This window comes from Mesoplodon mirus (genome assembly GCF_964341445.2).
Source record: "Mesoplodon mirus genome assembly, chromosome: 13".
Taxonomy (NCBI): Eukaryota; Metazoa; Chordata; class Mammalia; order Artiodactyla; family Ziphiidae; genus Mesoplodon; species Mesoplodon mirus.
Window position 1 is genome coordinate 24,373,031 of NC_138989.1, and position 26,318 is coordinate 24,399,348.

The 26,318-nt window shown below is 48.7% G+C and overlaps 1 protein-coding gene and 1 long non-coding RNA gene across 4 annotated transcripts in view; one reads left to right on the plus strand and one right to left on the minus strand.

The window, feature by feature from the left end:
• Positions 1-147: 147 nt before the first annotated feature.
• Positions 148-11,165, minus strand: PIK3IP1 (phosphoinositide-3-kinase interacting protein 1). 2 transcript variants are annotated; one of them, XM_082640514.1, is made up of 6 exons: positions 10,952-11,161; positions 9,898-10,014; positions 9,688-9,807; positions 8,604-8,804; positions 8,425-8,503; positions 148-1,793 (listed from the first exon to the last, which is right to left on the minus strand). In XM_082640514.1, exons 1-6 carry the CDS (start codon positions 11,022-11,024, stop codon positions 1,589-1,591), a joined length of 795 nt encoding a protein of 264 aa, XP_082496640.1. In that variant the 5' UTR covers positions 11,025-11,161; the 3' UTR covers positions 148-1,588. The 2 variants fall into 2 exon arrangements, with proteins under 2 accessions (XP_082496640.1, XP_082496641.1); XM_082640515.1 differs by lacking the exon at positions 8,604-8,804 and having other exon boundaries at positions 10,952-11,165.
• A 163-nt stretch (positions 11,166-11,328) lies between these two features.
• Positions 11,329-26,318, plus strand: part of LOC309814538 — a 34,739-nt gene continuing 19,749 nt past the window's right edge. For both annotated transcript variants that reach the window (XR_014295722.1, XR_014295723.1), the window contains exons 1-2: positions 11,329-11,419; positions 25,717-25,862. This is a non-coding gene — a long non-coding RNA (uncharacterized lncRNA). The remainder of the gene's footprint in view (positions 11,420-25,716; positions 25,863-26,318) is intronic.

Sequence of the window (26,318 nt, forward strand, 5' to 3'; positions counted from 1 at the left end):
GCTGCCGCCTCCTAGATGCAGGGCCCGAGTGAAGAACAGAGAGCCAGAGCTTGCCGTGCAGGTGTTGACAAGGTAACCAAAAACTTCCCAACTTTTGGGAGAAGGGTCCTGATACCCCACAAAAACTTGGCAATATGGAGTCGTCTTTTTTTTTTTATTATTTTATAAGTCAAATGCAGAGCAATTTCCTGCACTTTATAGGCAGGTGTCAGAATGAGGTATATAAAACATGTACACAGAGAAATGCTTTTATAGAAAAGTAGAAACCAGTAATGTTCTCTTCTGCATCACTACCAACAAGGGACAACCTGAGGCTAGGTCCCCTCAGCAGATCACTTCCAGGAACGGCCTGCCGGAGAGTCTGGGCCCCACTAACCCCTCTCCATGTGAGGCAGTGGCAGGGCTTTGGGAAGGAAGCTCTGTGGACGGGAAGCAGTGCTAAGGCCTCTGAGTGTGATATCAGGGCCTCAGGGCTGGCCGTGCTGGTAGCTTCCTCTGTGACCCTGAATGTCAGTTTCCACTTCTGGCCCCTGTCCAAAAGGCTTCGGGAACCCTAAGGCCCCTTCCAATGGTTCTATGATTATTTTACAAGTTAGGGGTTGTGGCCCTCACCCTATTGACCCCACAGGAAGGCACTGGCCTGGAGGCTACAGAGCCACCTGCAGATTTGGGCCTAGGCAGGTGCCAAGTCCTGAAGCCCCCTCCATCACCCTGCCTCCGAGTGGGTTTCCAGGTTAACCTCTCAGAAGCAGTTCACAAGGCCTCACCCACAGTGTCATTCCCGTAGGTTAGCTGGCTGCTGTCTCACCCCTGAAGAATGAAAGGTCACTGTCCACCCCGAAGAGAGACCGTCTGGGGCACCCCAGGTCCACTTGGGTCCTGTGGCCTGAGGCAGCTGCAGATCCTTCTTTACCCTCTTCCTAAGTGGAATGTTCGGTGCGATTCTTCCCTTCCTTTCCTTTCAAAACAGGAAGAGTCCCTGGGCCCAGCCCACGGTTGTCAAGGCACATCACTGCCAGCAGCCCCCCGCCTAGATCCCGTTCTCAACCCACAGTTCTGACTTTCGTACAGACTCATTTCCATTTCTCAGAGGTCTGCAGGGAATTGCATCCCAAATATTTAAAAAACTAAATATCTTTTTTAAACACCGCCTCTCGACCTACATGACCTGAACTGTGAATAACAGTGTGTACCCACTCAAGCCCAAGGAGAACACATGGGGAGGCAGAGGCTGAGGCCATCTTGGACAATAAAGCACAGAGGAGCTGGGGGAGCTCCCTGTCCATGCCTGGTTCAGTTCCAGGGCACTGGAAGCCCCTGTTGGCAGCACTGCTGCGGGGACTGCCGTTGCCTCCATCCATGGGCAAAATCCTGCTCCATGGGATGGAGAAACAGCATTGGTAGGACCCCACCCAGCCTCACCCTCAGCCCACAGTGCCACCTGCTTGTCTTAGGATTCACCAAAAACAAACCAAAAAAATAAGTGGGGGGTTTTTAACCACAACAAAAAGTGTAGATCCTCCCAGCTGTAGGTGGGTAGGCGGTCCTGCACCAGTGTCTGCATGGGCTCCTGCCCATCATGGGGGACTCAGGCGCCTGGAGTGCCCGCCTGGCCCATGAGGGGGGCACTGCCCTCTTGAAGGTCAACTGGAGTCTGGCTGGCGTGGACCACAATGGTCTTCTCATCCACGATCTCACAGGTGGGGTTGGTGAAGGCAGACAAGGGCAGGGTGATTCGTTGCATCTCCCTCTCACACACCTTCCGTTCATGCTGCTCTTTCAGGTCCTTGCCCCTGGCAGGAGAAGAGGGAAGCGTTCAGGCTGTGCCTCCTGCACGGCTCTGCTCCTAAGGTGGCATCTTGAGGCCCAGCAGGGGCAGGGGCTGGCCATGGTCACAGCCAGTCAGTGGCTCATGGCCTAGATTTCTTTTCTGCCAGACTGCCTTAACTCAGCAAGGAGCCCCTAAACCTCATCTGCATGAACCTCACACAGCTGCAGTGGGGCTCAATGAAGATACTGTGTAGGAAAGAGACTCTTAAAGCAAGGTGGAGTTTTGCTTTTTCAGCCCAAGGTGCCACAAGACCCAGAGAATTTTCAGCCCTCACCTATAAAATTGTCCAGAAAACTGACCTGACTAGCCTGTTCTGAGACATCTTATTCAAAATTTCCAGAAGCTGTGAGCCCTGGCTAGAAACAGGGATCATGCAGGGGCCAAAAAGGACTCTGAGGGCTGCTCAGGTCAATGGGAGACAATGACCATGGGACCCTGAGTTTTCACAAGCCTTCCAATTCTCATGGTGCTCAGTGACCCAATCAGGCCCTGGTATTGCCCCATTTCACTCACATGAAGTGCTCGCTCCATGCTAAGAGCTTTACGAGTGTTATCTCACTTCATTCTGAACCCTAACGATTAGGTATTATCATTCATTTTATAGCTGAGGAAATAAGTCCAGAGAAACTGAACTCTCCGAATGACATGGTGGGCTCAAACCCAAGTCTGTCAGACTCAGGCTGATGCTCAAGAGAAGTTCTGACCCGATCAGGGTCACCCCCAAAGAAACAGTGGGGCAGGGACTCACCCACCCAGTCTTCCAGCTGCACATGTTCTGCCCACCCCATGGGACCAGGCCACCCCCACTGCAAGCCAAAGGGCTTGGTGTGTGCCTAGCACACTGCACACCAGAACCAGCCCCCAGCACACAGGTCAGCATCGTCTGACACAGCAACTAGACACGTGGGCTCAGCTGTCAGAGGAAATCTTCCCGGAAGGAGCCCACCCCAAAGAGGCCTTGAAACAAGTAGCCAATGGATGACTTGGTGCAGCAACACAGGCCTGTTTCAAACTCCCTGGGGAGACGGCCAAGATCAGATGGATTACACAGCCATCACCATGTGAGGTGCGATGACAAAAGTGTCCAGAGACTGGAGAGTAACACTGAGAAAACAGCAGGGGCTGGACAGGGAAGAGCTGGCACAGGTACCTCATAACTGTTTTTAAATAAACCAGTTGTCTGTACTTGGGGCAGCCCAGCCTTGGCTGTGTGACACTTGGCCTCGGGGAGCCTTGGTTTCCTCATCTGTGAAATGGGGATAATATCTGCCTCCAAATAAGATAATGGATGGGAAAGCATTTCAAAAACAGTGGAACTGCTGTAAAACTCATAGGAGGCTGTTATGATTTGCCCTGACTTGACTCACCAAGCAACGTTATCTTAATCTGGGTTCCCAAGGGAACTCTCCTACTGACCAGCCAAGGTGAGTATTATTTGTGTGACCTCAGCCACTCTCCTTCTCTTGGGGCCTTCATTTCATCATCTGTAAAACAGGGAGTTGGACTTGATAACCTCCACGGACCCTAACATTCTGTGAGATCCCACACATGAGATGTGCCCTGACTCCCTATTTCTCACTGTAAGGTCACAGAAGGCAAACCTGTAAGCTCATCTCCCTGATTCACCCTGGGTGGCCAAGTTTCTGAATGTGTAAGCCTGCAGCTCCTATGCATCCTCATCAGGCTCTGTACTGGACACCACCAACCCCCGCAGCAGAGGACCTCCCAGAGCACCCAGAGGGGCCATGGAGGGCCATGAGGACAGGGCGGTCTGGACCAAGTGCATCCCCACTCACAGGCTGAGATTCACTTTGCCCCTGGGCACTGCTCATTGGTTACAGCTGCGGCCGCATCAAAGAAAACACCTACCTCTGTAATAAAACAAAATGCTAGATTCTTCAAGTCTGCCCGTGTAGGGAGAAACTTGGAAGGTCTGGGTTTAATTTTATTAAGGGAGCCCCCAAGCCAGCAGAAGACCAAAAGGCCATTTACAAAAGAAGCAGAGTATGTGCCAAGAGTCTTGGGCCAGGCCTGAATTTCAAAATCTAAGGGGCTGGAGGAAGAGGGAAAGCAGGAACTCATGCTTCCTGAGGACCCACTAAGGTGCCAGGAAATGGCCTTCCCATCATCCAGCATGAGAAGAGCTACCTATGCACCTACTGGATGTCACACACTTTATACATGTACCATCTTTTTTCAATTTCCACCCAACTTTGCAAGACTGCAAATATCACCCACATTTTATAGAAGAAAGTGAGGCTTTGGAGCCAAAGCCCTGTTTTCCTCAGCTACCTCCTTTATCAAGCATCTAGCTGTGGTCAGCCGAGCTGTTGATAATGGTCAGGCTGCATCATACACAAGTCTTTAGGGCAGGGGTGGGGTCCCCAACCCCCAGGCCGTGGACTGGTATGGTCTGTGGCCTGTTGGGAACTGGGCCACACAGCAGGAGGTGAGCGGCGGGCAAATGAGCGGAAGCTTCATCTGCCACTCCCCATCGCTCGCATTACCGCCCGAACCATCGCCCCCCACTCCACCCCCGTCTGTGGGAAAACTGTCTTCCATGAAACCGGTCCCTGGTGCCAAAAAGGTTGGGTACTGCTGCTTTAGGGGGAAAAAATCAATTTGGATTAATGGGGCAGAGCCGGGCTGGAAGAGCCGCCAAGGGTAATGAAGGAAGCAGGTGCTGGGACTCATCTGGATGACAGTGTCTTCCATTTAGAAGCCTCAAAACACACCCAACCCCACGTGCCTCCTGTTAATGGTACCTTTGAGTCCTGGAGGTGCGGTGGCTGCCCCCAGCCCCTTCTGAGGTCTGAGAGAGGCCAGCAGGCCTGCTGCACTGACCACCAGGTGGCTCAGCCCCTTCTCACCACCTTTTAGGGGTAGGGGGGGCAGCCAGGCCGTTGTCTGGCAGCCAGGAAAGAACAAAAGACTTACTCACTGACTCAGCTCCTCTCTTAAGCAGGCAGAGTGGGGTTGACTTACAGTTTTTCCCTTGCCTTTGTATCAGAAAATAAATACTCCATCCAGAGCCAGAGCACAGACGCTGCAGGGGCAGTGGCAGGGGCAGGAAGCTGCAGACTGGACACCTGAACCTCGTGGCCCAGACAACCAGGACAAAGACCTGCCAGACTGAGCCCTCACCGCCCCCACCAGCCGCCCTGCCTCCCCTGAGAGGAAGCCTGGTACCTGCCTGCCCCTCCCGGCCAGGGGAAAGCTCTCTCCCTGGCCTTTGTGGGGAGGGGGATAGGGGGGCTCATGGCTTGCAGTAATTCTATCCTGACTGCTCTGGGGCCAGGACCAGGAGCTGGGCTGGCCAGAGAGAGCAGGTGTGGACGGAGCTGCTGCCTGTGTCTGACATCCTCTTCGAGGGGGTAATTGGAGGCACCCGAGACCTCCTTCAGGTAGCACGGGTTCCTTCAAATTATTATGTAACTCTGAGCCACTGCTCCCTTCTCAGTCAGAAGCGGTGCTGTGCCACACTGCTGCTCAGGACAAGTTCCTCAAGGCAGCTAAGGTTAGGAACACCAACTGTCTGCCCAAACTACACTAATTTCATCCTCACAACAAACCTATGCGGCATCTATTAGGATCTCTGTTTCAGAGATGGGAAGGCAGATGCAGAGAAGTTTAATCATTTATTCAAGCAAATGGTGGATTTGGGATTTGAACCCAGTATTGCCTGCAGCCACCACCAGGTAATATTGTCTTTTTTTAGGCAACGTTAGAGCTGAGAGTATCATCACTAACCTCCTGGCCCTATTTTACATATGAGGAAATCAGAGAAGGTAAGTGACTTGTCCACTGTCACACCCAGAACTGGGTGTTCCAGAACTAGATCCTGGTTCTTTTAACTTTTAAACCCAGCTATTTTATTTTGAAAGTTCCAATTTTTCCTACTGTCCTATGCAATCCAATGCAAATTGGCATGAAGTTCCTGGGCCTCACTGGACTTTTGGGAGATACTGGCAATCCTTAGACACACGTTATTGGCTATGTAGCTTGGACACAGCACTTCTCTGGCTCTCAGCTCCTCACTGTAAAACGGTGTAAAAGTGGTCCTTCTAGTATGGTCCTGAGGCTTGGGCGTGATCATCAGGGAAGGGCATTCAGTGGGGCCTTGCTTATTAAGAAAGCATACAATAAATGCTGGCAGCTAGTGGTTATTTAACCTGATTGGTGTTGTACTGTTTACACATAATACTTAACGGTAATCTGGGGTGGGTACGTGTGTGTGTGTGTGGAGTGGGGATACAGCCCCACTGAACAGACAAGAAACAAGAAACGGAGGTGCAGGGAAGTAGCAGGACCTGCGCTCAACAGCGCTTTCCAAAACACTCTGTTTTCTGACTCTGGGGAGAGATGGGGGCTGAGAGCTTGCCTCCAGCCCACATGCGGTTTCCTATTGTACAGTCTGTGCTCAAAGCACTTTTGCCAAGGGAAGGGGTGGTCCGATGGTTAGTGACGGGGAGTCTGGTGACTTGGTGCCTCGCCCTGAGTTTACAGGAAAATAAATACAAGGCCTTGGGGCAATCCTGTGACAGCCTGAAGGAACAAATCTAGAAGAAAAAGGCTTGGCTTCCTCATTGGGCCTGAGAACTAAGCTTGCAATTAAGGACGTTTAGCAGTCAGTTCACGCACCTGGAGGCCTGGACACTGTCACGGGATTGGAGGAGAGCCAACTGCTATCCAGTGGCTGAAGAAGGAGGAAATATTTCAACAGCTAGACTCAGCCAACACAGTTTGGGTCTGACTACGAACTGTAACCAGGGCCTCCCCATCATTTCCTCTGACTCTGTGAAATGACAAGCAGGTGCCCCTGGACCTGCCACATCAACCATCCCACTGAGGGCAGCAACCTTGCACTGGGAGTCAGGAGGCACTCTCAGGTCAATACTTCCCCTCTCTGAACCTGTGCTTCCTGAATCACAGACGATCAGAGAAGCATTGGGGTCCGGAGAGTGCTAGTGCAGTACCCACGTATTACAGAAAAGAAAAATAGCTATGGTTTATGGGCCAGGCAGTCGCATGCCTCAGCTACAGCAGTGCCCTGGAGTAGCAAACAGAAGCAACTTGCCCAAAGTCACACAGATCGCTAGTTAGTGGTAGGGCTAAGACTTAACTCCACCAAATGCTAGGTGTGTGACCTCAAGCAAGGTACATATCCTCTCTTGCCTCAGTTTCCTAATCTGTAAACTGGGGGTAATAACAGCATTTACCTCATAAGGGGTGATTGCGAGGATTGAGTTAAAGTGTGCGTATCGTTTGAAGCAGTGCCTGGCCTCTGGTAAATGTTCGCTACTGCTGCTATTTAGTTGTTATTATTCTTACCCAACACTTCCCCTTTTCCATCTGTAAAATGAGGAGGCTGATTACACTGCCCTAAAAACACCTCAGTTTATTTAATGCTGGGTGACCCACTGGGGCTGTGGGCTCAGACGTGGTCTTCACCACTGGAAAATGCAGGTCACCACATCACTTCCCTTACAGGAAGCCTTCCCAGACCATAGAAAAGAAACATCACACATACTCTGGACTAGAAGTCAAATCCCCTGATTTTGCCCAAGATTTTGTAAATAATTTTCCCAGAGTTAGCCAGTGCTGTAAAAATGGGCATAACTCTGGCTTATCATCATGCATCCGTCACTGGCTTTGAGAGCCTTTTCCACATGGCATCTCAGGGGACCTCTCAAAATAAGCATTCCTCCTTCTGCCGTCCCAGCCATGGGTCATGTCCCTGAGTTTCCCAGGTAGCCTCTCTGGCTTTCTCATATGTGGTGTGGAGTAGCTAACAGACTCCCTATCCTCTTACTCACTTCCTTCCTCCTGTCCTAAAGGAGATCCCACTGCTTACGGCTCAGGACATTCAAGCCCCAACTGCAAAAGCAGTGGCTGGGAACTTTTTCGAGTAGCAGAATTTTATAACTCACAGAAAGAATTCAATCTCAGGGCCCCTGCAATGAGAGGCCAGCCTGATTTCTGCAGGGCCACTCACTTCCACACCAGGCACGCTGGATTAGACAGCAGGGAATGTGGTGTCAAAAGAGCTGGGTTTGAGGGCTTCCCTGGTGGCACAGTGGTTGAGAGTCCGCCTGCCAATGCAGGGGACATAGGGTCGTGCCCCAGTCTGGAAAGATCCCACATGCCGCGGAGCGGCTGGGCCCGTGAGCCATGGCCGCTGAGCCTGCGCGTCCGGAGCCTGTGCTCCGCAACAGGAGAGGCCACAACAGTGAGAGGCCCGCGTACCGCAAAAAAAAAAAAAAAAAAGAGCTGGGTTTGAATCCAGCCAGTCCCAGGCAGTATAACCTTGAACAAGCTTACTTCACCTTTCTGATGAAGGCTTCCTCACCTGTAAAATGGGGAACAAGAGCCCCTACCTCAGGAGGCTTTTGGGTGAGGAGTAAAGGCACCCAAAGAAAGGGTTTGTCCAAGGTCACCTGGTAAAGACTAGAACCAAGTCTCTACATCTTGAGCTGGTTTTCCTCTTCCAACACCTCACTTCCTTTATGGGTAAGAATGCCACAAAGGAGTCTGCTTTGACTTTGTGGACCTTCCTCTCCTCTCTCAGAGAGCCCAGAAGAGAAGCTACTGACCTCTTGTAGGTGTAACCGAGGACGATGCCAGCTCCAATGCCGATGATGATCACCATCATGGTAAGGCCCAGCACATAGCCTGCCAAAGACAGGACACAAGGTATACCATTATCTCCACCCCAGATAATCAGCAAATATTTCTCAATAAATCCCACAAGAACAGGGGTGGGCAGTCATACCCAGGGTTCCCAGGTCCTTTTTCTCCTTGGAGTTCACCCGCACCCGCTGGCTGATCCCAATCACTGGCTGCACGGCAGCGGCCTCACTCTGGGCAGGCAGGGTGTTGGCAGGAGCAAACACCTGCACCTCATCTCCTCCTGGCACTTCAGACACCTCCTCGGTTTCTGTTGTAGAGGTTGGCAGGCCCTGGAAAGTGGTCTCTGGAGGTGAAGTGGGAAACAGCTCTCATCAGAAAGTGTCTTGAGTTTGGGGGGAGACGAGGGGGCCCACCTTAGAACGCACTTATTTCAAGACCTAGGGGCAAGACCAGGCCTAAGGGCTGCACCATAGCTGCGACGAGGCCAAGGTGAGGGGAAGGCTATGAGAAAGGGCCTCTCCTGCCTCCCACGTCTTCATATGCTCAAATCCTTGCCATCTTCCAAGGCCCAGCTCAGCTGCCACCTCCTCCAGGGGTCCCCCATCTATGCCAGGAAACAATCCATGACTCCTCTGAGCAGCTCAGGTTTGTTGAGCCCAAGCTTTATGCCAATCCCTATGTTATATGTTTACATATCCCATTTAATCCTAGAGAATCGTCTTGCTGCGCTGGGAGCCACAAGTCTGCACTATGGAGTCTAAGAAACTTGGATTGAAACCTGGACCCTGACACTGCCTTTGGTAAATCGCTGAACTTCTCTTTGAGGCTCAGATCCCCCAAACTGGTTCTTAATGATGGGGGGGGTGCTGTGAGCAGAGTGCCTAGCACACAGCAGACGCTCCACAAGAGGTCAGTAAACGCCCAGGGTCTCACTAAGGGCGTGGACCCGAGACGCGCGACTCTGCGGCTCCCCAGGCCATGCAAGGGGCAGGGAGCTCGGCCGAGGGGATGGGCCTCGCCGCCCACAGTTGTTTACTAGGCGCTCGCGGAGGATGAGCTCATTCCAGGCGGCGGCGCCGGCCAATGGGCTTCGGGCCCCGCGGCCTGGAGACAGCCCTGGCCAATCGGACGGCGCGGGGCGGGGCAGGGCCGGCCGGCGTCGCGCGGTCGCACGTGTGCTGCCGGCTCTCTGGCTCCCCCCTGGGCGCGGGGTCCCGGGCGGGTACCTGGGCAGCGCAGGTCCTTGCAAGGCCGCTTCTCGGGAGCGCCGGCCTCGCCGCTGACGTAGCACCAGGGACCACGTGGGTCCTGGTCCGGGTTCCGGCAGTAGCTATGGTTGCCGGCGCCTGGGAGGGGAAAGAAGGCGCCATGGGCCGGGGCCGGGACGCAGCCGCCGCCCGCCCGCCCGAGGCCCGCCTCCCGGGATAGGCACTCACCCGACTCGGGGACAGATACCGGGCCGCTCTGCGCGTCCAGCCAGTTGAGACAGAGGAGGCCCGGTGCGGGAGAGGGCTGGTCAGCCCGGTACAGGTGGCCGTTGTCCCAGAAGCAGCCTGTGAGGAAGAGGAGTCCCCCGGACAGGACACTGAGTGGCGGGCAGGGGAGCCCGGGCCCATCCCAACTGGGAGACGCTACCCTCATGTGGAAAACCCCGCCTGCCTCGCAGGGTTGTGAGGGGCCGTCAAGAGAAGGGAGGGAGAGCGCGTGAAGAGCCCCCAGCCTGTGCCCGGCCCCCAACGCTCAGTGTTAGCTTTTTTTCTTTTCTTTTCTTTCTGTTTCGTAAGCCGGAAAGCACTGCACAAGTGCAAGGGGTTGCTGCTCTGGAACTTGTGGCCAGTTTGCAGGAGGGTGCTGGGGAGCCCTGGGTTCAGGTCTCTCTGTGGAGACGGTGGGAGTTTTCGGTCGGTGGGCAGCCGGACCCGAAATCCATCCCTGTGTTGTCATTCCATGTTACATAAACTCTGGTGTTCCCTTCTCCGCGGATGTGGCCACACTTCCACAGGCAACACTCCCTCCCAAGAGAATTCTACAAAAGCCTTGATTCAGTCACGGAAAAGAGAGCCTCAGACAGAGGGAACCAGCCTCATCGCTGCCTGGATGTGACTCCAAACTCCCACTCCCCTCAGCAGGAGAGCCGCAGGAAGGGGCTGGGGGAGGAGGGCCTGCGCTCTGGTGACACCGTGCAAAGCCCCTGAAAAGAACAGTACTTAGGAGTAGGGGAGATGAACCCCCAAGTTCCATCCACTCATGAGCCACAGGCAAGGAAAAGGAAAGAGAAAGTGGCTACTTGCCTTTGTTCTTAATGGCAAAGATGGAGCTGCAAGCTCCTGGCAGGGAAAGGAGAAAGGGGAAGAAAAAAAAAGGCTTTCATGGGACAACAGGAACCTGCTAAAAGCTTCGTTTCCTGTCATCTTCCTTCCTGCTTGGGAAATAGGGAGCTCTACCCTTTCTGCTTCATTAAGTTGCAGACAGGAAAGATAGTAATCTCACCTCCAGATCCATAGGCTTTTGCCAGGAGCATGTTGCTGAAGACGAGGATTGTTTGCAGCCAGGCCAACAGCATCCTCACCTCCTTCGTCCTGCAGGTGACTGACCAACCAGGGTCCAACCGGGGTCCCCTTGGCGGCGGCTCTGCCTCCCGTTCCCAGCCTTGCAGTCAGACCTGCCCTTGTTATGCTCTTCTGGTAAACAGCCTCTCTTTAGAACTGGGAGCTTCCCAGCCAGCTTGCTGCAGCGAGGTGGTGTTTTTTTTGTTTTTTTTGTTTTTTTCTCGGCTGAAAGGCGCCCCCTGGGTCCTAAGCCTCCTATGCCAGGCTCATCACTCTACCCTGAGTCAGGAGAGGAACTCAGCCAACCGAAGAGAGGCAGAAAAGTTCAGCTTGTGCTTAGCAGTGGTTCAGCTTGAGACCTGCACTGTCTGCATCCCCGGGGCCTTTCATCTCTTCTGTTTCCATTTGTGTGAGTACAGAAAGAATCATTTTGTCAAGAGGCATCACTGGGGGGTGGGGTGGGGGGTGGGCAGGGAGTTTAGAATCACAGTGACTAAGGCAGAACCACTTAGGGAGAACATGCTAGCTACACAACCAGGAGGAACTTGAGACTGTGGATGGGGCACAAATCAGAGCATCCAGGTGGAAGCAGCTCTTTATACCCATTCTTGAAAAAAAAGGGCCTTTGTAGCTTATACATGTTTATAAACACTGACTCTTTTTTTTCTTTTTTTAAACAGTGTAACTTTGCCAGGGTCAGATCAGTCACATACCTTTGCTTATATTTGGGGTTTGGGGTGTCATATATAGTAGGAATAATAAGTAGGAATACAGAAGGGGTCTCTTTAGTTGGAAACACATGTCTTGCAGACACATTGGGTTATCTGCTCAGCTATATTTAATAGTCTGGCCTTCCTACCAGCCCTGAGTTCCTATAGAGGAAGTTAAGTAAAATGTTTGCCTTTCCCCCGCCACCCCCACCCTGTGGGAATTCCATCTGCAGCCGTTTATATCTGTCATTAAACCTCACCACATCCATAGGACTGAGACCTTCTGGAGTTAGGCAACACAGCTCTCTTCCTGTTTGGCTGACAGCTCCAGTTCCCAGGCAGCCTCAGTAAACTGAGAGATAGAGCAGAGTGATTTGCCAAGATTACCTTGTGACTCAGGCAAATCTCAAAATAGAAATGGGAGACTGGATCTGAGGGCTTGCATCTTGCAGGCAGTAATTTAGGGAGGAGGGAAAAGAAGAAAACTTTACTACATAAATGTCAAAAGTTTTCTCAAGGAAGAAAGCTAATGTCAAAACCAACTAATCTGAAGTGAATTTGGATTCACTACACTCAGATTTCAGACATGGAAAGGACAGAAGGATACATTTAGTTTACTCTTTGGAGATGTTTGCTGACAATGTTTGATTCCTTCCATCCATTAAATAAGACTTGCTGCTTTGTTTTTGCAATCACTCTCCTAACTCCCCACACAAGCTTGTGATCCTCTGACTCCTGACTTGGTGTCCACTGGGAATCACACCATATGGAGTCTGTAAATTTACTCTCACACCCACACATATATACACAGATACGCCAAAATCTTATAACTTAATAATTCTAACATAATATTCAGGTGTCTTTTTAACGCTTTTATTAATTTTACAAAAAAAGAACCTCCTACAACTACATGCTAGATATAGTTCTTTTTTTTCTTTTAATTTATTTATTTATTTTTGGCTGCATTGGGTCTTCGTTCTGCGTGTGGGCTTTCTCTAGTTGTGGCAAGCAGGGGCTACTCTGTTGTGGTACGCGGCCTTCTCATTGTGGTGGCTTCTCGTTGCGGAGCACGGGCTCTAGGCACGCGGGCTTCAGTAGTTGTAGCATTCAGCCTCAGTAGTTGTGGCTCGCAGGCTCTAGAGCACAGGCTCAGTAGTTGTGGCGCATGGGCTTAGTTGCTCCGTGGCATGTGGGATCTTCCCGGACCAGGACTCGAACCCATGTCCCCTGCATTGGCAAGCAGATTCTTAACCACTGCACCACCAGGGAAGCCCTAGATATAGTTCTGGATACTGAGGTACTGAGAATATATCTGCGAACAAAATATTTTGAAATCTCTGCCTTCATGAAGCTTACATTCTAGTTGAGAAAGACAGATGACAAATCTATAAAATGTCAAGTGGTCTTAAGTGTTATGAAAAAAAGTGAAACAGGGTAAGAGGGAGAGAGTAACAGGGTGGTATTTCACTTGCTAAAGAAAGCTTACACTATTTTCAGGGAACCAGTAGGATATTTCTACAGGGAAAAGGCTGAAGGGGAAGGTTCTTTGCACAGTTTTCCTTGCAGATCCTGAATACTCTTACACCACTGCAAGAGATCTATGATGCATATTTTGTTTCATTACATAAAATACATTGGCTTGAGAAAATGAGAATGCAGTTCTAATTTCAGAGAAGCAGGGGGTTCTTTTGGATCCCTCAGCACCTAATCTGTTGCCTTTGTATGCAGTGAGTGCAGTGATGAAATGCTCCTCCTTAGACTTTGAATGGCTACTTCCGCTGGATTGTAATACTCTTCCTTCTGATTACAATAGAGACAGGCTGTACTCAGACCAGCACTTGTACCATTTTCAGTTTATCTACTGTGCCTATGTACGGGTACCAGGACTTCCTCCTCAGAAGCCCAAAGCTTCTTTACCTGTTGCTGTTATCATCTAATTTTTCTGTTTAAAAAACTGCTATCTTCCCTAACTTACACACTTTGATATAACAGCAAAACCATATTTTGTGCCGTGTGTCTTTTGAGGAACAACACTGCCTGGAAGAGATATAAGACAGGCCAGAGGAGATTTTTATCAGCTTAGTCATCTCTGCTTTTTCTCCCTTATAACTAAGACATTTATCAGGATGATTTGATTTTTTTTGAGAATGATGGACTTGTTGCTCAATCCTTCAAAGACATATTCTGTTATAACCAGTTCAGTACCTTCCTTCCTCAAGGAAATCAGATCAGGTTCAGAGATGTGCCTGTCATCATCATTGGTGATGTTTTGGTCTTTTTCTTAGAATACAAATTTGAACTTTGCTTCATGTGTTAGTGCAATATGTCCATATTTTATGGCCTATAGTTATTCTAAATCTCAGATTTCTTCTGAAAATATTACTACAATAATAATGTGATACAGCACTACCCAAATAGTCACTTTGGATTGTTTATATCCTGAAGACAACGTTGTGAAATATAATCATATTTTACTATTTCAGAGATGTTTAACTGTTGGTTTCATATGAAATCAGTGCTAATCCAGAGAGACAAAGCTGTACAGTTAACTCAGGAAAGAGCCTCCAGAGCATTTCCCAAGAAAGCTGGACGGTTCATTTTGAACTTAGAAGAGCTCTAAGGAAGCCATAACGCTGTTAAAAGGCTTAAGAATCCTTTTGTCAGCAAAAGGGCCAAGGTGTTGGTAAAAAATTCTTCGTGGTAAGATCTAATGAGTTGACTCCCGATATTCTCTCCATATTATGTGCTGTGGAAGTGGCCACTGAGATTTTGCTGAGAGATATTTGGGTGTACAATTGCAAACTGGGCAGGAGATGGTTTTATGAAGTTTGTTAAGGAAATCATAGTCCAGCCAAAAGATCTAAACTTCAAGGCCATTTCTAAAGTATGGCCTTCAGTGAGTTAGATTATGTCCATATTGGTACATAGTTAAGTGTTTAATAAACGTTTGCAATAAAGGGAAAAAGCAGAGTATGTGAGGAAAAGAGTCTAAGCCAACAGAGAATAGTAATTTTTTAAGGGTAGGCAATAAAACAGCCAAGAAGGCTTGTGGATCACAGGCTACTTTCAGAAGCAAGACATTCCATGTTGGGGAGATGGGGGGCCACAAGAGCAGGGAACTTGGGAACATCAATCACATCACTGGTTTTGGGAAATAAAGGGAAGAGTAAATTCCTGAATGAGAGCTGATTTTGAGTTAGAGGCCAGTCTTAGAAAACATGGCTTTCACATTGAGGAAAACAGCCTTCAGCGTTGAAGGGAGAGAAGTAGAGACCATAAACTTAATTGGCTGGTAAGACTAGGCTGGCGATGTTTAAGGTAAATTAACTTGGTAAGCTACAATTGTGCTTCTTTTGTTTTTTTGTTTTTTTGTTTTTTTAAATTTATTTATCTTATTTTATTTTTGGCTGCATTGGGTCTTCATTGCTGCTGCACGCGGTGCTTTCTCTAGTTGCAGTGAGAGGGGACTACTCTTCCCTGCCATGCCCCGGGTTGCAGAGAACAGACTCTAGGTGCACAGTCTTCAGTAGCTGTGGCTCGCAGGCTCTGGAGCGCAGACTCAGTAGTTGTGGCATGCGGGCACAGCAGTTGTGGCTCACGGGCTCCAGCGCGCAGGCTCAGTAGTCGTGGCACATGGGCTCAGCTGCTCCGCAGCATGTGGGATCCTCCCGGACCAGGGCTCGAACCCGTGTCCCCTGCATTGGCAGGCAGATTCTCAACCACTGAGCCACCAGGGAAGCCAGCCCTGTGCTTCTTTTGGAAGGGAATTTAATGTTCTCCAATCTCAGTAAACTGGATCTGCAGCTTTCAAAATTTATCAACACCCAGTATGAGCTTTAGCACGGTTATTTAAGCAAAAGAAGCAGTGTAATTAAGAGTGCAGGCTTTGGGAAGACCTGGGTCCCAGTCCCAGCACTACAGTATGACCTTGGGTAAATTACTTAACATCTGTAATTCCAAGTTTCCTTAGCCTCTGATTATAGGGGTTGAGAATACAGGCACAAATGTCAGGATTCAAATCCCAGCTCTGTCGCTTACTAGCTGTGTCATCTTAGGGAAGCTACTAAACTCCCTGACTCAGTTTCCTCATACGGAGGGAGAGAGAGAGAAAAATAGTACGTACATCTTTGGATTGTTGACATTCATTGAGCCCTGAATAATTGTTAGTTTTTAATAATGTGTCAGTTTTTGTGTCAGTAACCTCTGACTTAGAAGTACTGAGCACTTTTGCTATCTTCCAGAAACTTGCAATCTGGTTATAAAGATCAGGCTAACACGTATGAAAATAAAAGCAATATAGGGCATTTATAAGTAGGTGTTAAAGAGTATGACACAAACAATAAAGGTTTATTGATTCACTGATTATTTATTAAATGCTGTGCACAGGCAGGCACTAAGCCGAGTACTGAGGATATAACAGTGACCCTAACCAGGTCCTTGTTCTTGAGAAGTTCACAGTCTTGTGTTAGAGCAGGTACCAGTGGACAGGCAAAACAACACAGAGAAATCAGTGCTACAGTAGGGATTACCATCGGGGGCTACAGGGGCTCACAGGAGGGGCATATGGCCTAGTTTCAGGAGGTCAGAAAAGGCTTATCAGAAAAAGTAAAATCTGAAGGGCAAAGAGTTAAGTGTTCTTTTTCTTTTTTTTTTGGCTGCGTTGGGTCTTCATTGCTGCACTCAGGCTTTTTCTAGTTGTGGCGAGCAGGAGCTACTCTTCGTTGTGGTGCGTGGGCTTCTCATTGCGGTGGCTTTTCTTGTTGCAGAGCACGGGCTCTAGGTACGCGGGCTTCAGTAGTTGCAGCACGTGGGCTCTAGAGCAGTGGCTCAGTAGTTGTGGCGCACGGGCTTAGTTGCTCAGCGTCATGTGGGGTCTTCCCGAACCAGGGATCAAACCCGTGTTCCCTGCCTTGGCAGGTGGATTCTTAACCACTGCACCACCAGGGAAGTCTGGAGTTAGTGTTCTTGGCAGGTCAGACGATGTGCAGAAGCCTGGCAGTGGAAGCTGTCACCGTGGCTAGTGGAGCTTTCAGGGTGGTGATTAAAGTGAGGCCAAGGAACAAACGCATGAAGCCAAAGAGGGAAACACTTGCTGACCAGGTTACGGAGGTCCCTGAATGTGGACTTATCCTGAAGGCCATGCAGATCTAGTAGAGAGTCAGACTGTTGTCTTAGTGAGTTGAGTCAGGCCACAGTGTGGAGGATTAGAGGAAGCCAAGTCAGAGCCAGAAGACCGCAAGGAGACCGCTGCAGTGATCTAGGTGAGAGAACAGTGGGCCTGGACCCAGAACTGAGTCAGGTCACCTGGGTTTGAATCCTGCTCTGCCACTTAGTAGCTGTGTGACCTCATGCAAGTTACTTAACCACCCTGTGTCTCTGTTTCCTAATCTGAAATGGGAGATGATAATAAAATTTACCTTAGAGACTTGTTGTGAGGATTAAAGCACTTAGAACACACCTGTCCAGCTCATAGTCTGTGCTCCGTAAATGTAGGCAGTGAGGCTGAGGAGAGGCAACGCATTGATGAAGAAGAATGAGCAGGACTCTGTGACCGAGGGGGTGTCGGGAACAAGCAGGAAGACCTAAGGAGGCTGGCTTTGGTGTGGGAGCTCGTCAGGTGGTGGTGCCACTCGCTGAGATCAGGAGCCGGAAGAAAAGCAGGCTGGGGGAAGGCTGAGAAAATGTGGCCAAAGGTGCGTAACTGGCAACCAGGAGAGTGTGGGTTCGGGAAGCTGTTTCAGGAAGGAGGGAGGGGCCCACATCGCTAAACGCTGCCAGGAGGGTCAAGTAAGAGAAGAGCTAAAAAGAATACACTGGGGACTTCCCTGGTGGTCCTGTGGCTAAGACTTCCCTGGTGGTCCAGTGGCTAAGACTCCATGCTTCCATTGCAGGGGACCCCAGTTCGATCCCTGGTCAGGGAACTAGATCCCACATGCTGTAACTAAGAGTTCTCATGCCGCAACTAAATATTCCCCCATGCTGCAACGAAGATCCTGCGTGCCACAACTAAGACCAGACGCACCCAAGCAAATAAATAAATTTTTTTAAAAAAGAAGAAGAATAATACATTGGTTGTAGCAGCAAGAAGGCCATCGGTGACTTTGTCAGGAAGGATTTGGGGGCTTGGGGGCTGGGGCTAAATGAATGGATTATGGAAGGAAAAGGAGATGATGAAGGGAGATGTGAGAACAGACAGCTCCTTCAGGAAGTTGAGTGAGGAGGACCGGGGGTGGCTGGAAGGGTCATGGGCAAGGCAGACGCTGGACCCAGTGAACTGTCAGGCGGGTTTCCAAGTGGTGGTGCATCCATTCTGTCAGTAGCCGTGCCAGGGAGGTTTAGAAGGGGAGCTGATTTGGGGATGTGTCATGGGTTTGGCCTCTGTGGTTTTGAATTTGACATAGGGGCAAGGGGTGCGTGTGGAAGTACCCAGCAAGCAGTTTGATATGGGACCTGTGTTGGCTGACTGGACAGGAAAAACCTGAGTAGGACCCAGGTGAGGGGGGATGAACTAGGAAGCTACTAGAACAAAGGCAGGCTGGCAAGAAGGCACAAAGGAGCTTTGGGTGCAGCCTTAGAGTTCATGAGCATGGTGAGGGTGTGTGAACTCCATGAGGCCAGGTGCTGGAGGTAAGGAACCAGGCCTCAAATCCAGACTTCAGAGCTTATCAAGAGCATTCGCCGTGAACAGGGGAGGTCAGAGGTGGAGCCCAGGAGCTGTAAGCTGTCAGGGAGAGGGAGCGGGAAAGGAAAGGCCTGAGTTTGGAGCTGGAGCCAGTGACCTTGGCCAGTTGCTAGGCATAGTCTAGGCAGTCATATGGAGTGATGGGCTCTGTGGGCTGACTTTAGGGAGGCAGCACTTTTGCCGTAACCTTTACTGTGTCTTCAAAATGTAAAAACATTCATCTGTCTATTTCAGGTGTGCCAAGCCCTGATCGTGGTGTTTGCCATGAATTACTTTTAATTTATATGTGATTGTAGTTAGCATTACAATATGTAAATCAGGTATTTATCTGTTAAATCTATCCTGGATGTGGGAATAACAAGGTAGCTGGGAAAATATCAAAATTCAAAAGGTGGGGCACTTCCCTGGTGGTCCAGTGGCTAAGACTCCACGCTCCCAATGCAGAGGGCCCAGGTTTGATCTCTGATCAGGGAACTGGATCCCGCATGCCGCAACTAAAGATCACGCGTGCCGCAATTAAGCCCCCGTGCAGCCAAATAAATAAATAAATATTTTTTAAAAAAGACAAAATGAAGATACTACATTTAAAAAAAAATTCAGGGCTTTCCTGGTGGCGCAGTGGTTGAGAGTCCACCTGCCGATGCAGGGGACGCGGGTTCGTGCCCCGGTCCGGGAAGATCCCACATGCCGCGGAGCAGCTGGGCCCGTGAGCCATGGCCGCTGAGCCTGTGCGTCCGGAGCCTGTGCTCTGCAACCGGAGAGGCCACAGCGGTGAGGCCCGTGTACCGCAAAAAAAAAAAAAAAAAAAATCAAAAAGTAGAACAATTTGAATCCTGGTATTTCACTCCACTGTTGCCGTTCATTCTCTCAGTCAGCAAACAGTTGTTGAGCAGCTTCTGTGTCAGGGGCCGCTCTTCCTTTTACCCTCAGTTCCCTCCTCTCCCTCTCCCGTTCTACACCATCATATGCACTGTTCTCTTCACCCATCTTTTCCCACAGGTAACTCTATCCCATCTCCTCTTAAGAAATATCCTTTAAAGAATTTTTATGTCTGGAAATATTAAAAAAAAGTTGTAATATATAATCTTCAGACTCTTACAGTAAAATGAACCAAGAAGAAGAAAAAATCCCAAACACGATCGTAGAGTGACTGTGGCTGGAAGGAAACGCAAGGATGAGGGGAATGAACATCTTACTACGGTGAAGCCCAGATAACAGAACCGTGCGTGTTAGGGGGGAGTCGAAAGTGGACTCGGTTTGCCCCCGTCATGGCAAGACCCTGACTTCAACGCTAGGAGGTTAAGTACCAGCTTCAAACACTCAATGTGTTCTGTGAGTTTCCAGTGATATTTCTACCTGGCGCTTTCTTCTACATTTACCTTAATGGCTCAGCTGGAACTCAGCCATCACCACTTAATGATCTTGAGTTTTATGCAGTATTGGCAGCAGCTCCTTATTGTCCTGATATTAGAAGTAGAAATTCTACCCAGTTGCAGCCAGGCTGTTGCTACCCAGGCAGTGGAGGGGCATTTCCACTTTCTAGGAGCTTGTCCTTTTCAACACTGAGAGGCCTTTTGTCACCTTCACAAGTCATCAGATTTATGAGAAACCTTCCCATTCCCAGAGTGGCTCTGCCATCAGCCATTTTACTCTGCTTTTTACTCTGACTTTCTTCTCTCTTGGCTATAGTAGGAAAATCTGCTCCAATAAACATGACGTTGTTAATATATGTAAAGCATTTAGAAGAATGCTTCATATGTATTAAGAGCTATTATCATTAATATTATTGTTGTTACTGCCGCCATCTTGGATTAGAAGCTGAAGCCCAGCCGAGCCTCTGATTTTTCTCTGGTTATGCTGAGTGGCTTAAGAAAATCCAAATTATCTAGAAATGGGGTAGAAAATACTTGGTTTCCTCTCCATTTTGTGGTCATGGTCAGCCCAAAGAGCCTTAAAAAGATCAAAGTATTATCACTGTAGTATATTTTCTTGCTGGAGCTTTAACATCCCCTGTCTGGATTCCTGACTTGGCAGTGGGATGGATAACCCAGAAATCTCTGCATAGAATGATGCACAGCCATCCAGTGTTTACCAAACAGTAGCTCGATGTGGGACAGTAATAAACATCATAACTCACATTATTGAGCACTTTAGTATGTGCCAAATAGTGTTCTAAGTGCTTTTATATATACTATTTCATCTATTCTTCATAAAAATCCTGTGTGTAGGACTATTATCCTCATTTTATAAATGAAGAAACAATCATAAAGAGGTTAGGTAACTTGCCTAAAGCCACAAAGATAAGTGGAAGAGCCAGGCTATGTACCCAGGCAGTCTGATCCCATAGCCTTTGCTAATAACCACCTCACTGTGCTGATAAGGAGAACCCTGGATCTGAGATGGTCCAGTTCTGATCTCAGCTTCTCAACTCCATCCTTTAACAAGTCTAATGATCTTGGGGAAACTACTCAACCTTTCTGAACCTGTCTATTCATCTGTAAGATAGGGATGGTACACTACACTGGTGCTCAAGATGGAAGAGGAAAATTGTGCCTCCTTGGGGTCCTAGTCTGGGGTGGAGAAGAGGACTAACATGGGACCAAACCATTACAATATAATATAAGAAATGCCACTGTAGAGGAATGTACAGAGAAAGGAACATCTTCCGAGCTGGGGCAGGGCGAAGTCAGAGGAGCTTCAAGCTGCCAGTAACGTTTGTGTTTGGTATTGAAAGACAAGATGGGGGAGCTCCTTGGCAGTCCAGTGGTTAGGACTTGGCGCTGTCACTGCCAGGGGCTCGGGTGCTATCCCTGGTCAGGGAACTAGGATCCCGCAAGCCGCTCAGTGCGGCCAAAAAAATAAAAGAAAGACAAGATGGGATTGAATGAGGTGGACAGAGGGAACAAGTTTCCAGGCAGAAGGAATAGCATGAGTACAGGTGCTGGAGCCTGGAAGAGCTTGGCAGTCTGTGTTCAGGTAACGGCTAGAGGATCAGTTTGCAGCTGGAGATTGAGGATGAGGTAGGAACTGATGGTGGAGAATACATTGCAGAGCGGGGCACACAAGCCTTCAGATGTCAGTATGTCCTGCGCCATCAAGACAGACACTTTTTTTTTTTTTTTTTTTTTTGCGGTACGTGAGCCTCTCACTGTTGTGGCCTCTCCCGTTGTGGAGCACAGGCTCCAGACGCGCAGGCTCAGCGGCCATGGCTCACGGGCCTAGCCGCTCCGCGGCATGTGGGATCTTCCTGGACCAGGGCACAAACCCATGTCCCCTGCATCAGCAGGCGGACTCTCAACCACTGTGCCACCAGGGAAGCCCCAAGACAGGCACATTTAAAAACAAAACTTAATGAAATTAAGTAAATTTAACAAAAAAAATGCTCTACTTTTTAAATTGAATGATAATCCAGGTACCATAAAATTCACCATTTTACAGTGTACAATTCGGCAGTTTTTAGTGTGTTCACAAGGTTGTACACCTCTCTCTAATTCCAGAACATCTTCATCACTCCAAAAAGAAGCCTACTACCTGCTAGCAGTTACCCCCCACCCCCATCCTCCCCGGTCCTCATCCTCCGGCAACCCCTGCTCTACTTTCTGTCTCTATGGATTTGCCTATTCTGGACATTTCATATCAATCACACTAAGTTTGACCTTTTGTTTCTGGCTTCTTTTACTAGGCATAATGTTTTCGGGATTCATCTATGTTGTAGAGTGTACCAGTATTTCATTCCTTTTTACGGCTGAATAACCTCCTTTTGCATGGTTATACCGCATTCTGTTTATCCATTCATCAGTTGGTGGACATTTGGGTCGTTTCCACCTTTTGGCTGTTATGGATAATGCTGCTATGAACATTCATGTGCAGGTTTTTGTTTGATACCTGTTTTAAGTTCTTTGGGAGTGTATACCTGGGAGTGGAATTGTGGGTAACTCTTGAGTTTAACCATTTGAGGAACCTACCAGACTGTTTCCACAGTGGCTGCACCTCTGCATCCCACCAGCAGCACGAGTTCCAACTTCCCCACATCCTTGCTAACACTTGTTATCCCCCCACCCCTTTTTAAAATTATTGCCATTCTAGTGGGGAAAAGTGACATCTCATTGTGGTTTTGATTTGCATTTTCCTAATGACTAATGAAAAGATGTTGAACATCTTTTCATGTGCTTTTTGGCCATTTGTTTACCTTCTTTGGAGAAACGTTTATTGGCAGTCCTTTGCCCATTTTTTAATTGGTTTGTTTGTACTGTAATAGTTCCTTATATATTCTGGATAATAGACTTTTATCAGATATCTGAGATATTTTCTTCCCATCTGTGAGTTGTGTTTTCACTTTCTTGATAGTCCTTTGATGCACGAAAGTTTTTAATTTTGATGAAGTCTAGTTAATATGTTTTTTCTTTGGTTGCTTGTGCTTTTAGTGTTATATTTTGTGGGGTTTTTTTTTTTTTGGTGTTATATTTTGCATGTGTATATCTAGCTGTCCCAGCACCATTTGTTGAAAGAATATCCTTTCCCCACTGAATGGTCTTGGTACCCCTGTCAAAAATCAAATGACCATAGATATATGAATTTATTTCTGGACTCTCAGTTCTGTTCCAGTGATATATATGTTTATCATTATGCCAGCACCATATTATTTTTATTAATATAACTTTGTGAATGCTCTCCTTTTATTACCCTAGATGTGCTTCTTTTTTTTTTTTTTTTTTTGTGGTACGCGGGCCTCTCACTGTTGTGGCCTCTCCCGTTGCGGAGCACAGGCTCCGAATGCACAGGCTCAGCGGCCATGGCTCACGGGCCCAGCCACTCTGCGGCATGTGGGATCTTCCTGGACCGGGGCACGAACCCGTGTGCCCTGCATCGGCAGGCGGACTCTCAACCACTGCGCCACCAGGCAAGCCCTAGATGTGCTTCTGATATGTAGTACATTTGTGTATTGTGATTAGTATTTTGTATTTTCATTTTTTTTTTGGAGCATGTACTTCTGTGTGGATCATTTATATAATTAGTACCCTTGTCATTTAAAATAATTATGAAGTGTTTGTTTTATTGCCTTACTGTGCTGGCTTGCTTTTGTCAAACTCTTATGTCACCTGTTTTCTGGGTTGGTTTTTACTCTTTTAGATAGCCTTGTTTGCACTGTTTTTTCTGGACCCAGACTCATTAGCTATCAAGCCTCACCCCCTGGATGTCAGGGAATGCTGGCTGCGTTTTTTAATTCATGCTCACAGAAACCTGGACCACTCCCACCTGCCTCAGCCCAGACCCAGTACTTCCTGCCAGTTGTGAATTGAATTTCTGACCTCTTTCTTGAACCAGAGCTCTCCAGAGGTCAGGAGTGGCACCAGCCTTAGGATCTGCTGTATACTTTTTTGTAAATTACTGTCCCTGAGATGTCATACTGATGAGGAGACACATGGGAAAAAACTATCTTTTGAACTTCTCTCATGCTGCCAAAACAAGCACCTACAAGTGCTGTTTCCATATGTAATATGTCCCTGTCTTTAGAAAGGAGGAGCTCCCAGAGAGAATAGAACTTGTTCAGGTTGCCCAGTGACCACACAGTGCTACTAGGAACAGAATTCGTCCCTCACTCCCATGGATTCTCATCTCATCATCCTAACCAAACACTCCTTTCCTATTGGGCAACAGAAGATAGAATTTACATCTCAGTAGTTTCCCCAGGGGAGATCTTGAGTTTCTTCTTCCCTGCTCTTGTGAATAACCAGGTAAGGAGACCCAGTGAAATGACTTGCACGCATCGTGCTGCTCTTTAACAGATCAAGATCATTGGCTCTGGCAGCAGACCTGTGAGAGGAGGGGCAGGAGAGAAAGTCCACAGCTTCAGGGTATCCTGAGCTCTTTAGGGATTTTGGATGAGCAGAGATGCCCAGTTTTCTCCCATAACAAATAGGGTATCTTCTGTGAAACTTGGCTCTAGCGGTTATTGACCAACTTGTTGGTATATATAAACTTTTCCTATGGGAAATTTCAAACAGATGCAAAAGTCGAGAGGATAATGTAATGAATTACCAGGTACCTGTCACCCAGCTTGTGGAATTATCGATACATGGCCAATCGTGTTTCATCCCTACCCCCTTTCCCTCCCTCTCCCCACTGGATTATTTTAAACCAAAATTAGTATATTGATCAAGTTTTCAGTTTCTACTTATTCTTGAAGCGGTTTCCCTCAGATGTTAGGATGTGAGCTCTCATTTAGATTGCTTTTAGCAGCTTCATTGGGCCCGTCGTTCTCTCTCTGGCAGTGTTGTTGTACTGGCAGAATCACAGGAATTTTTGGCCTCAAACTCTGTTCTTTTGTGCCTCCCACTCCCGGTGTCCTGGGAACCTGTCATGCCTCTTCCCTGTGATCCCAGTGCCTGGACCTCCTCTCATCAGCTCTCCCAGGTCGTCCACCCTTATGTTGGAGGCTAAGAATTTCTCTGTATGAGGGTCTAGGCTGGCATGTAGAAGGTGCTTAATAACGAGTTGTTGATGACTGACTGGATGTATTCTGTTTGGCTTTCCACTCACCTGAACCTCACACTCAGCTGTTTTAACAGTGCACTTGGTTTTTGTATCTTAAATGAGGAGGAACTTACCTGAGCCTCACCACCGCTTCTGTCCAGCTGCAGAGTCTGGATTTTCCTGGCTCCCCCTGCTGGCCACTCCTGGGCAGCTGCATGCAGGTGCCTCTGGTGGCATAAGACTGGAGCCAGAGCCAGGTTCTGCCAAGGGAAAGTAGAACATTGTTGTGAAGTGCCCAGGCTAGTCCAGGCAGGTCTCAGGAGGAGAAGAACAGCTTGAGAACCGTTCTGGGAAGGGCAGCTTTCTGGGTAAGGGACAGGGAAGGTGGGCCACTGCCCACGAAGTCAGGAGGGCAGGGTTGAGGCCTCAGCACTGGAAGACCACATGGGCCCGTAAATGAGCTGGTCGTTGTGTGGGGATCGGGGCCTATACTGACAATAGAGGTGGGCTCCTTCTCCCCTTAAGACAAAGCAGCCTGGGGTCAGACATGGTCACCAGGCAAGCAGAGGGGCTACAGAGTTTTATCTCAGCCTCCGTGAAAATTGAGGCCAGGAGGGTGGTGAACGTAGGTGGGAGCATCCCCAGAGTTCACGGTCTCATGTGGGATACATGACCCCACCTCCTAGCTCTTAAGACAAGTAATGACTCTGTGGAACTCTGGGTGCATGTTTCTGTGGGGGCTCCTCCCTCCACTGTCTGTAAATATAATAAATTCCCCACACCTGTCCACCCCTTCCATCACATTTCTTGGTTATTTACATGTATTTGTCTTTTCCACAGCACAACTTCCCAGAAAGTGGGCTGTGGCAGAATGCATCTCGCCTGACTCCAGCCAGCTGCAGGTGTCTAGAAGAGGGTTGAAGATGGTCAGATGCTAAGGGCAGAGCCCCTCTTCTTCTCTCCACCCCCAAGCCCCAAGTGCCAGGGTAATTGCACGCTGAGCTGAACATGGAAAATAGGCTTTTGTTCCCTTTCAGGGTATAGCGTTTCCCCAATACACAAGGAAGGGAACCCAATCCAGAAGAACCCCAGGGCATAAAAATTGCCATTGGACTTGGGCAGGTATAACTATGAAGCAGTCCTTATAATGAAATGTTTGGAAGGAATTGATTTCTGTGCAGGGTGGTGGGGATGGAGCGGTGGACAGTGTACTGCATTCTAATGGGGGAAGGCAGACCATACACTTATATAAGTATACAGTATGTCAGGGGTGCTAGGTACTAAGAAGGAAAAAGAATCAGGAGAAAGAGATAAGGTAGGAGTATGTCGTTTTAAATTTGGTGGTCAGGGAGAACAGCCCTGCTGAAATGAGGCAGCAAGCCCTGTGACTACCTGGAGAAAACATATTCCAGGCAGGGGACAGCAAGTGCAGAGGCCCCGAG